The following is an 11,798-nucleotide window of genomic DNA, read 5'->3' on the forward strand; positions in this document are numbered from 1 at the left end:
GGCCCTGGGCTCTTGTCTGTAACATGCGACCAGGGTCACTGTAAGGATTTAGGCTAAGGTTCAGAGAGGACCCCCGGGGAGCTTACCTGTCCCTGCCCTCAGCTCCCTGCTGGAGAGGAGCCCACCCCAGCCCCCATGAGGGGAGAGGGGTGGAGTTCAGATTCTTCAGTTAACTGTCAGCCTGTGCCTCCCCCTCACCACACGGACGGACAGCGTCAGCCAGGACAGGGCAGCCCCCCGAAGCTCCCTCAGAGACCCAAGACCATCAGGTGCCACACAGAAGTTGCTTCTGTCTTTCTGTCTGTCCCCGTGGGTGCAGACCCTGGGTTTTGCCAGGCTGGCCACATTCTGCAGGGGGTGCAGGGAGGGGAGTATCTGAGCAAGGATCCTGCCTGGGCCATGGGTGGGGGCGGGGAGGAACAGATGCGTGGGCTTGTGCATCTCAGGAGGGGGTTCAGGCTCCCCTGAAAGGCAGCTCCTCCAGGTACCTCACACCAAGGCCCATGAGCCACGGAGCCGCGGAGGATGGGTAGATCAGAGGGTATAACCTGTGACAGTGCCCGGCAGCAGAGCTCAGGAGCCAGAGTCCAGAGATGAGAATTCAGGGGGGCCCCCTCTGGAGCTCCAGTGACCCCCTTCTCCCCACTCACCTGAATGACAGGCATTGCTGTGCCCTTGGCCCCATGGATCCCCTGAGGCAGTCCCCCTCCCCCGGCTCATCAAGACCCTCCAGCCCCAGGACCCCACCCTGCGAGATGTTTGATTATGTGGGCATCGAAGCTGTGCTGGACCAGCTGAAGATCAAGGCCATGAAGATGGGGTTTGAGTTCAACATCATGGTGGTGGGTGAGTGAGGGGTAGGGCCTCACAGGAAAGAACAGAGGATGGAACCTTGGGGGCCTGGGCATGTCACTTCACTCTCCCCATCTGTAAAGTGGGTCTGATAACAGTCACAGTTGAAAATCTGTAAAATGCTGAGGCATTAAAAGACAAAAATCACCTGTGAAGCCCCAGCCAAACCCAGACCGAGCAATAAAAGGGGAGACTGTGGCAGGAAGTGGTGAACACCCAGACCCAGATCGTGGTCCCAGCCCTTAACACCTACCACTGCGTGACCTTGGGGCCGGGTTCCTTACCCCTCTCTGTCTCCTCTCCTCATCGGGCTTAGCACAGAGCCTGGCGTTCAGGAGGTTCTCTGGAATTGCATTTTTATAGATGCAAAATTAATTTCACTTAACAAAACACTTTCTTTTCACAAAATAAACTAGATACAACAGAACATGAGATGCCAGAGTGTGTAGCACCAACGAAGAGTATTATTCTGAGGCGGTGCTGTCCAGTAGAAACAGAACAGGAGCCATATAACGTAATTTTAAAAATTTCCAGGAGGGCAGCCCCGGTGGCTCAGTGGTTTAGTGCCGCCTGCAGCCCAGGGGGTGATCCTGGGGACCCCGGATTGAGTCCCACATCAGGCTCCTTGCATGGAGCCTGCTTCTCCCTCTGCCTGTGTCTCTGCTTCTCTCTCTTCTCTCTGTGTGTTCTCATGAATAAATAAATGAAATCTTTATTAAAAAAATAAAATAAAATAAATAAAAATTTCCAGGAGCCACCTTTTAAAAAGTGAAGAGGAACAGGAGACATTCATTTAATTTTATTTTTTTTTTAAGATTTTATTTATTCCTGAGAGAGACAGACAGAGAGAGGCAGAGACACAGGCAGAGGGAGAAGCAGGCTCCATGCAGGGAGCCTGATGTGGGACTTGATCCCAGGACTCCAGGATCACGCCCTGGGCCGAAGGCAGGCGCTAAACCACTGAGCCACCTGGGGATACCCGAGACATTAATTTTAACCATTTATTGTATTTAACCCAGAATATTCCAAAATACTATTGTGACTATGACACGTCATCATCCACATAAAAAATTGTCTATGAGAACCTTTGCTTTCTCTTTGGCACACCCAAATGTGCAAAATCTGGTTTGTATTTTCCACTGATGGCACGCCTCAATTGAGCTTTGCCGTAGCAGCCACGGCAGGAGCCACGTGTGACCCCACTCCCACCCTGTAGTGCACAGCACAGCCCCTGATGTCAGTTTTGCACACAAAGGTGTGTCCTGCTTTATGAGGCAGGCCACTCCCTCCTGCCAGGCGTGGTCCACAGAGTTTGAGAAGCTCCTACAGCAGGGAGAGTCGACCATCTACAACCACAGAGAGTCCGGGTATCTGACCACATAGTGTCACACAAGAGAAGCCAGGCAGGAGAGAGCTCGTGCTGTGTGATTCCCTAGGATGAGGGTGAGCAGAACCACTCCCTGCTGACAGAATTCAGGAAAATGACTGTCCCTGGAGTTGGGGGCTCATAGTTACAGAGCTGGGGCATGAGTGGGCTTGGGGGGACCTCTGTGTTCCATCTCTGATAGGCTGCTGTTTAATTTGTGAAATGTGGGAATCCCTGGGTGGCGCAGCGGTTTAGCGCCTGCCTTTGTCCCAGGGCGCAATCCTGGAGTCCCGGGATCGAGTCCCACATCGGGCTCCCGGCATGGAGCCTGCTTCTCCCTCCTCCTGTGTCTCTGCCTCTCTCTCTCTCTATGTCTATCATGAATAAATAAATAAATCTTTAAATAAATAATAATAATAATTTGTAAATAATAATAATAATAATAATTTGTGAAATGTGTTGAGCTGCCCATCAGCATGAATGGATAAACACAGCATGGTCTGTTCACACGATGGAACATTCCTCAGCCATGAAGAAGAAAGAGGCACCAATGCCTGGTACAATATGAATGAACCTTGAAAACACGCTAAGTGGAAGCACCCAGACACAAAAGGACAATTTTTTCTTTTTACAAATTGTTTTTTAAAGTTTTTATTTATTCATGAGAGACACAGAGAGGCAGAGACACAGGCAGAGGGAGAAGCAGGCTCCCTGCAGGGAGCCCGATGTAGGTCTCGATCCCAGGACCCCGGGACCACACCCTGAGCCGAAGGCAGAGCTCAACCACTGCGCCACCCAGGCGTCCCCAGCAAAAGGACAAATATCACATGATTCCATTTATATGAAATGGCCTGAATATTTAGATCTACAGAAACACAAAACATATCTGTGGTTGCCAGGGGTGATAGAGTGAATAGGAGAGAGAATGGGAAGGGACCGCTGATGACCCTGAGGTTTCTTTTGGGGTCAACGCAAATGTTTTTGTGTGTTAAAAAACAAAATTCAGGGGCACGTGGGTGGCTCAATCAGGTGCCCAACTCTTGATCTTGGCTCAAGTCTTTTTTTTTTTTTTTTTTTTTGGCTTAAGTCTTGATCTCAGGATCATGAATTCAAGCCCTGAAAAAAAATTTTTTTTTTCTAATTCAAACTAGTAAATTCGAAGATCTAACTGGCTTTATTACACGATTCTTTTTTAATATTTATTTATTCATGAGAGAGAGAGAGGCAGAGGGAGAAGCAGGCTCCATACAGGGAGCCCAACATGGGACTCAATCCTGGGACTCCAGGACCACGCCCTGGGCTGAAGACGGCACTAAACCGCTGAGCCACCCGGGCTGCCCTATTACATGATTCATAAATCGGGCACCAACCCATCCAGCAAGAATAGAGGAGTTCCAAGGAGTTGTGCAGCATGGAAGTTCTTTTATAAGGGGGTAGGGGGCAAGGAAGTTATTAGCAAAAGGAAAGATTGTTCCAGGCAAGGTTGCTTTCTCTTAGGAGACAAGAAGAGGGTCTTAGGTGGATTAGCTCATCTTCCTTTGAGGGATGCAGAGGCCCAGTTGACATTACCGGTTGCTGACCCCAAACTTCCTGAGCTACCAATTAAGACTGTGTTTCTGGGGGAGGTAGGAACTGCAGCTGGGTAGATGCTAACTAAGCCTTTGTTTGAGGACTTGGCCTAAGTGATGCCATTTGGGGTCTGTGGTCGTCTTTATAACAGGAGCTTGACAGAGCTGGTGGGTGCACAGCACTGCGACTGTACTAAAACGCCACTGAATTGTCGGCTTTATTTATTTTTTAAAGATTTTATTTATTTATTTATTTATTTATTTATTTATTTATTTATTTAATTTTTTTTAGATTTTATTTATTTATCTATGAGAGACACACAGAGAGAGACACACACACACACACACAGGCAGAGGGAGAAGCAGGCTCCATGCAGGGAGCCTGATGTAGGACTCGATCCCGGGACTCCAGGATCACACCCTGGGCCAAAGGCAGGCACTAAACCACTGAGCCACAAAGGGATCCCCGAATTGTTGGCTTTAAATGGTTAACGGTTAATTTTTTATCGTGTGAATTTTGCCTCAGTGGAAAGGAGGGGTAAGCCCTGAGGGGGACCCTGAAAAGTGGGGGACCCACTCTTCTGTAAGTATGTGATGCTTAGAAAACTGTTCACCTTCTAAAGTGATGTAAGAGCCTGAAAAGCACGGCCTCAGATGTCCACCCCCGTGGCTGTCCTCTGGTTACCCCCAGGGCAGAGCGGGCTGGGCAAGTCCACGATGGTGAACACCCTCTTCAAGTCCAAGGTGTGGAAGTCCAACATTCCAAACCTGGGGACGCCCACGCCGCAGACACTGAAGCTGCATTCCGTGACGCACAGTGAGTGGCTTCCACCCCCACCCACTCCTGCCCACCCCACCCCACCTCACCCTGGCCAATATCTCCCACTCTGCTTCCCCCCCACCCCCAACAGTCATCGAGGAGAAAGGCGTGAAGCTCAAGCTGACAGTGACCGACACACCTGGATTCGGAGACCAGATCAACAACGACAAGTGGTGGGTCCCCAAGGGGGTGGGGTGTCGAGCCCGAGGTTGTCCCTCTCCCTGCGCCCAACCCCCCCCCCCCCCCCCCGCCCCAGCCTCTGGGAAACAACCTAACCCGGCTGTGGCATCTTTGAGCCTCAGTTTGTTCATCTGTTTAATGGGTGTGTGCAACCATCCCTCCAAGATTGAGGGGAGTTAAATGTGCAAAGGTCAGCGCTTGCTGCCTGGCATGTAGTAGTTGCTCAGTAAAGGCTACAGGATAACAGGGACTAGAAGCCCAACTCCAGAGTCAGCACCATGGGGTTCAACCACTTTCCAGCTATGTAACCTGGAAATGCTCGTGGCAGCTCTCTGCACCTCAGTTTCTATCTTTGTAACTTGGGGATGATGGCACACATCTTGCAGAGTTGTTCTAGGCTCTCAATGAGAGCCAAAACCTGTGAGAATGGTCAGTAACACACACACACACACACACACACACACACACACAGTCAGGACTGGCTGCATAATCTGTGGGGACCCAGTGAGACAAAAAGGTGAAGACCCTTGTTCAAAAAGTATTAAGAATTGTAAAACCACCACCACAGAACATTCAACTAAGCTCAGAGCCCTGTGGGACTGCTCTGCCCGTGTTCCCAGGAAGCCAACCCTGCACACAGTGCCTCACAGAGCACTTACTGTGTGCGAGCTCTGTTCCAGAGCCGGGGATACAGCGATGAACAAGGCAGACGGACATCTCTGTCTACATGAAATGTACATCGTCCCGGGAGGGGGGCAATGAACACAAGAAATCCGCTATATACAGCGTGAGCCTAAACTCTATCATCCAAGCGGGACCATTTCTGAGAGCGAAAGGGGTAGGGAGCTGTAGGGGGATCGCAGTTTTAAACGGAGAGATCAAGGAAGACCTCCCGAATAAGGAGACAGTTGGACAGACTGCCAGGAAATGAGAGAATAAACCATGTGGCCGGGGATCCCTGGGTGGCGCAGCGGTTCGGCGCCTGCCTTTGGCCCAGGGCGCGATCCTGGAGACCCGGGATCGAATCCCACATCGGGCTCCCGGTGCATGGAGCCTGCTTCTCCCTCTGCCTGTGTCTCTGCCTCTCTCTCTCTCTGTGACTATCATAAATAAAAAAATAAAAATTAAAAAAAAAAATAAACCATGTGGCCTTGCAAGGGGAGAGTATTGAAGGCAGAGGAGAATGTGCAAAGGCCCTGAGGTGCGTTTGTTCTCAGAAGGCTGGTATGGCTGGCCATGTGTGAGCGACAGGGAGAGGAAAAGGGGAGGGCAGTCAGGAAGCAGCAGCGGGATGATGTAGGGCCTGGTAGTGCCACGTAAGGACTTCGGCTTTTCTTTAGCCACTGCCCACTGAGCAGAAAAGGGATATGCTCTGACTCCTATTTTTAAAAAGCTCTTTTGGGGTGCTGTGTTGACAATAGCCCATCAGGGGAAGAAGGGACCAAAGGAGAGGACTCAGGAGATCCTTGTGGCAATGGGGCCAAGCGCCCGCAGTGCTTTGAACAAGGCTGTGACAATTTCTCTTTTAATACCACACCCCTGCAAAGTAGGCACCCTTACTGATCCCATTTTAGGAAGAAGGAAGCTGAGGTGTCAGCTTGAGAATGGTAGGGGCCTCTCTGATGATTCAGGGGAGTAGGAGGAGGGTGTTTGGGAAACCGAGAGCCTTATGTCGTACAAGACTAGAAGTCCTGCATCCCAGGCCAACTGGGGTGATTAGTCTTCCCAGCAAGGGGCTGGGGCGGGCTCCTAGGAGTGGTTCTGAGGTCGGCCGTCTGCTGCCCCAGCTGGGACCCCATCCTAGGCTACATCAATGAACAGTATGAGCGGTACCTGCAAGAGGAGATCCTCATCACGCGCCAGCGCCACATCCCCGACACCCGGGTGCACTGCTGTGTATACTTCGTGCCGCCCACTGGGCACTGGTGAGATGGCAGAGCCAGCTGGGGAAGGGCCACCTGCCTGGGCGGGGAGGAGGGGAGGAGGAGGAGGAGGCCCCAGCTCGGGCTGCGGGCTGCGGGCTGCGGCTGGCACCCCCTCGCTCAGACACTCGCCGCCACCGCCACCACCACCTCTGCCACCCTGCCTGAGCAGCCTGCGGCCCTTGGACATTGAGTTCCTACAGCGGCTGTGCCGGGCCGTGAACGTGGTGCCTGTGATAGCCCGGGCTGACAGCCTGACCATCGAGGAGCGAGAGACCTTCAGGCAAAGGGTGATCTGGGTGCCCAGGGCTATGGGGTTGGTGGGGGCAAGGAGGAGGCACAGTGCCCAGGATGAGATGAGGTCATCCACGTCCCCAGATCCAGCACAACCTGAGGAGTCACTGCATCGAGGTGTACCCACAGAAGTCCCTCGATGAGGACACCAATGACCGGATCCTTAACAGCAAAATCCGGGTAGGAGGCCATGGGGGGGTGGGCAGGCTGATGGGACTGAGGCTGGGTGATGTTGTTCCCACTCATCCTTTCCATCTCAAGATTCATCTCTAACAGCTTGGGGCGGGGTGGCGGGGAGTTCACATACTCCCAGCAGGTATGACTCTCCATATAGCCACAGACTTAAAAAGTGAGCAAGAAATAGGTCATATTGACAACCCACAGAATGGGAGAAAATGCTTGCAATGATATATCTGATGGGGACTTGTATCCTGAACATATAAAGAACTTTTACAAATCAACAACAAAGGATAACCCGATTTTGAAATGGGCAAAAGTGGTTGTGGTTTTTTTGTTTTGTTTTTAGTTTTTTATTTTTGTTCTTTTAATGTAGGCTCCACATCCAGTGTGGAGCCCAGTTCAGGGCTTGAACTCATGACCCTGAGACCCGGAGCTGAGCTGAGATCACTTGTTGGATGCTTAACCAACAGAGCCACCCGGGCACCCCTGGGTAAAGGTTTTGAATGGACATTCCCTGAAAGAATTTGAACAAATGTCCAATAAGCAGGTGGAAAGATGTTGGTTCGTTATCGCCAGTCCTAAGAGAAACACAAATTCAAACCACGAGATACCATTTCATGCCCACTAGGATGGCTGTTATCAACAGGACAGGCAACCCCACGTGTTGGTGAGGACCTGGAGAAGTTGAACTTGCACAGCGCCGCTGGCGGGAGTGTCAAACAAAATACTCCCACTTTGGAAAATAATCCGGCTGTTCCTGCAAAGGTTAAACGCTAAGTTACCAGAGTACCCAGAAGTTCCACTCCCCAGAGAAAGGAAAACCTATGGTTACCCAAAAACGTGTCCACAGATGTCCGTGGCAGAAATATCTGTAATAGTCAAAGAGTGGAAATGATGCACATGTCGATGTGGATGAACGTTATCTGCTATATCACCGCAATGGAATATTCTTCAGCCTTCAAAAGGAATGAGAACGTGCTACCACCATGAATGGACGTGGAAAATATCAGGCTAAGTGAAAGAAGCCAGATGACAAAAGGATAAATATTACATGATTCTGTTCTGAAGTGTCCCGAATAGGCAAATCCTATAGATTCAGAAAGTAGGTTAGCGGTTGCCAGAAGCGAGGGGGGGGGCCAGGGGGAGGGAGTGGGGGTGCAGGGGATGGGGAGTGACTGCTCATGAGAGTAGGGCTTCATTCCCAGGCAGAGAAAATGCTCTGGAATAAGATGGTGGTGATGGTTGCACAGTCTTGTCAACTGTGCCTTTATTTTATTTATTTTTTTTAAAGATTATTTATTCATGATAGACATAGAGAGAGAGAGAGAGATTGGCAGAGATACAGGAGGAGGGAGAAGCAGGCTCCATGCCGGGAGCCCGATGTGGGACTCGATCCCGGGACTCCAGGATTGTGCCCTGGGCCAAAGGCAGGCGCTAAACCACTGAGCCACCCAGGGATCCCCTCAACTGTGCCTTTAAAGCCACTGTACCCTTGAGAGGGTGAGTTTTGTGGCACGTGAATTTAATCTCAACAAAGCTGTTTCAAGACAGGAGAGAGGCAAAAAATAGCTAATGTCTTCTTTTTCTCCAAATCAACTAAATTCCAACTCCAAGCCCCCACCTTGCTGTCCTTGAGGTGCGTCCACTGTCATTCTGTCTGTATCCTGCAAAGGACCCTGGTGAGGCCTGGGATTCATCATCCGTTGACCCCAGGCCTTGACTCCCTCCCCAGCAGGTAGGTCCTACTAGCCTGTGCTGCAGCCTTACACTGCCTCATGGCCATTTGCCTTTGTGCAGTGAGCAAACCTCACATCTGGACTTGGAGGCCCAGCTTCCCATCTGGTACCCAATGTCTCCACACATTCCCTCTTTCCTGTCCCCACTGGTGCAACAAACAGAATTTCCTGTGAAACATTCAGAGAGCCTTGACCTTCACCAACTTCTGCTTTTGGGTCCTGGGGCCTGTGAAGGCAGCCACCCAGCCGCAGCTGGAACAGAACTGGAACTACAAGGAAAACCAACCCAACACCTCAAAACCATTCAGATGCCTAACATTCATGGAGGGGTTGCTACAAGCTGATGCATAATAAGCGCACAATAGATATCTGCTGTTGTTAGCATCAACTTTGTTCGTCATTACCAATTAATTCTTGGAAACAAATACAGACCCGGGGTGGCACTTTGGGGTTTAGGAATGTGAGTCTCCAAGTCTGGCCACAAGTGAAGTGAGCAACTAGAATTTGCAACAGGGCTCAGCAAACTTTTTTTTTTTTTTTCAAATGGCCAGAGGATGGTAAATGTGTTAGACTCTGTGGGCCAGGCAGCCCTGCACGATCCCTGCCGTCTGCTGTGGCAGCATGAAAGCAGTGTAGACAGGCTAAATGAATGGACAGGCTATGTGCCAACAGACATTCAGGAAAACGGGCACGGGCCCGATCTGGCTCATGCGCCGTAGGTTGCCAAGCCCTGGGTTACAAAGTTGTGTCTCTTAACCCTCATGAAAACTGATGATGGTGATTGCAGTTCCTGTTTCCCCGGTAAGAGATGGGACACCAGCAAGATGATAAGATTAATGTGATTCAGGGTAACCTTCCCAGACATTTACAAAGCCCTTGTGTATGCTATTCTGACTCCCACTTTACAGATGAGGAAATTGAGCCATTTATCAGATTTGGTGTCTTTTGATTTTTTTTAAGATTTTACTTTTATTTTTAAAAGATATTATTTATTCATGAGACACAGAGAGAGGAGCAGAGACACAGGCAGAGGGAGAAGCAGGCTCCATGCAGGGAGCCTGATGCGGGACTCTATCCCAGGACCCCAGGATCACAACCTGAGCCAAAGGCAGATGCTCAATCACTGAGCCACCCAGGTGCCCTAAAGATATTATTTTTGAGTCATCTCTACACCCAACATGGGATCAAACTCATGACCCCAAGATCAAGAGTCACACACTCCACCAACTGAGCCAGCCAGGCGCCCCATGTCTTTCGACTTCAGATCTCTGCTCCTACCACTTTCTCTCCCTACAAAAGACAGTGTGCCTCTCCCACCCCACCACAGCGGCTTCTCTCCCCACCACCCAGGCAGGGCCAACCCTTCTGTTTCATATCCTCCTGCAGGACCGGATCCCCTTTGCCGTGGTTGGGGCTGACCGAGAGCACCTGGTGAATGGGAAGTGTGTCCTGGGCCGGAAGACCAAGTGGGGCATCATTGAAGGTTAGTGCAGGGACCTTGCAGGGAACGTAGGTGAGGGTGGGGTGAAAAGCCAGGCACATCCTACTGCCTTTGGCGCCCTCAGAACCCATCACAGGGCCCAGAGTGGGCAAGCCCACAGTCAGGAAACAGACAGACGTGGGATCACGTCCCTCTTTGCAGCTGGAAGGCCTCGAACAAGTTACCCAACTTTTTGCACCTGTTTCCTTGCAGTAAAATGGGCACCATGATAACAGGAATGTCATGGCCAGTCGCCTTGTGCGGTGAATGAACCACACATCTGCACATGGAAGTGTTTGGACAGGGCAGGCCACCACTTTGCACAATGCCCAGCACCCAGAAGATACCCTGTGCACTCACCAGAATTTACTGTAGGCCTACTATGTGCCGGGCAGCCTATATGTGGTTCCCGAGAGCAGGACTGACAAGGTTCTTGTCCTCATAGAGCTGATGAGACAGTGATAGGTGGGAGAAAGTGGGGTGGGAGACAGGGCCACGTGAGGGAGCTGAGGGGGAGACTGGGCAGTGAAGGAGTAGCCAGGGCTCAAGCCCCCAACTTATCCATATAATTACTAAGAGAATATAATATACACAGTGCAGACGGTATATAATGCAATACAGTGATTATCAATGTACAATACTAAATGATAAGTGGATCATTGACTCAACCATTGGTAGGGAGCCACCTGTGCCAGGCACTGGGGACAAAGCAATGAATGAATGAGTGAATGAATGAATGCGAGGTGAGATCAGAGCGGGGATTGTGGGGAAAGGGTTGTGATGGACCCTGAGGGTGCACAGCATGCAGTGGGCGCTGACTGGGTGCTCATCAGGGGCGGGGCAGGGGGGACAGGGCCAGTGCTCTGTGTCCTGTCTTGCAGTGGAGAACATGGCACACTGTGAGTTTCCCCTCCTGAGAGACCTGCTCATCCGGTGAGGGCGCAGGGAGCCTGGTGGCGGGGGGGCATGCAGGGACCCCAGGGGGGCTGCTGTGGCAGCCGGGGCTCAACCACTGCTCGTCTCCCAGCTCCCACCTCCAAGATCTGAAGGACATCACCCACAATGTGCACTACGAGAACTACCGTGTCTGCAGGCTTAATGAGAGCCACCTGCTGCCTCAGGGGCCTGGCTGGGTGAACCTGGCCCCGACCCCCGCAGGCCGCCTGGCCACCCCCCAGTCCTCGAAGGTGTGCCAGCAGGCCCAGGACGATGCCAAGGACGAGGCGTACTGAGCATCGGGGCATCCGGGTCCTCAGGACTCCTGTGTCCTTGGCAGCCCCCAGCACACACCTGTGTACCAGAGCATGTATTAAAGTTCGACGTTGCTTTTTTTTGAAAACCTGTGCTTTGAAAAAAAAGGCATCCTATAAATGATTTCTTTGAGCTATCCTCCAATAAAA

General features: G+C 51.2%; 1 protein-coding gene across 2 annotated transcripts; it reads left to right on the plus strand.

Moving 5' to 3' along the window:
• Positions 1 to 665: 665 nt before the first annotated feature.
• Positions 666 to 11,798, plus strand: SEPTIN12 (septin 12). Of its 2 annotated transcripts, XM_026002974.2 has the most exons (9): positions 666 to 846; positions 4,478 to 4,603; positions 4,698 to 4,779; positions 6,574 to 6,711; positions 6,881 to 6,998; positions 7,087 to 7,182; positions 10,305 to 10,401; positions 11,280 to 11,331; positions 11,426 to 11,798. In XM_026002974.2, the coding sequence occupies exons 1-9, from the start codon at positions 684 to 686 to the stop codon at positions 11,628 to 11,630; spliced, it is 1,077 nt and encodes a 358-aa protein (XP_025858759.1). In that variant the 5' UTR covers positions 666 to 683; the 3' UTR covers positions 11,631 to 11,798. The 2 variants fall into 2 exon arrangements, with proteins under 2 accessions (XP_025858759.1, XP_025858758.1); XM_026002973.2 differs by lacking the exon at positions 6,574 to 6,711 and having other exon boundaries at positions 684 to 846.

This window comes from Vulpes vulpes, chromosome 3 (genome assembly GCF_048418805.1).
Source record: "Vulpes vulpes isolate BD-2025 chromosome 3, VulVul3, whole genome shotgun sequence".
Taxonomy (NCBI): domain Eukaryota; kingdom Metazoa; phylum Chordata; class Mammalia; order Carnivora; family Canidae; genus Vulpes; species Vulpes vulpes.

Bases quoted from the DNA above. Each gene is read 5' to 3' on its own strand.
- SEPTIN12 (XM_026002974.2), top strand. From the start codon at position 684: ATGGATCCCCTGAGGCAGTCCCCCTCCCCCGGCTCATCAAGACCCTCC. The intron at 4,780-6,573 runs GTGGGTCCCCAA...CTGCTGCCCCAG, and splicing joins CAGATCAACAACGACAAGTG to CTGGGACCCCATCCTAGGCT. The intron at 10,402-11,279 runs GTTAGTGCAGGG...CCTGTCTTGCAG, and splicing joins CAAGTGGGGCATCATTGAAG to TGGAGAACATGGCACACTGT.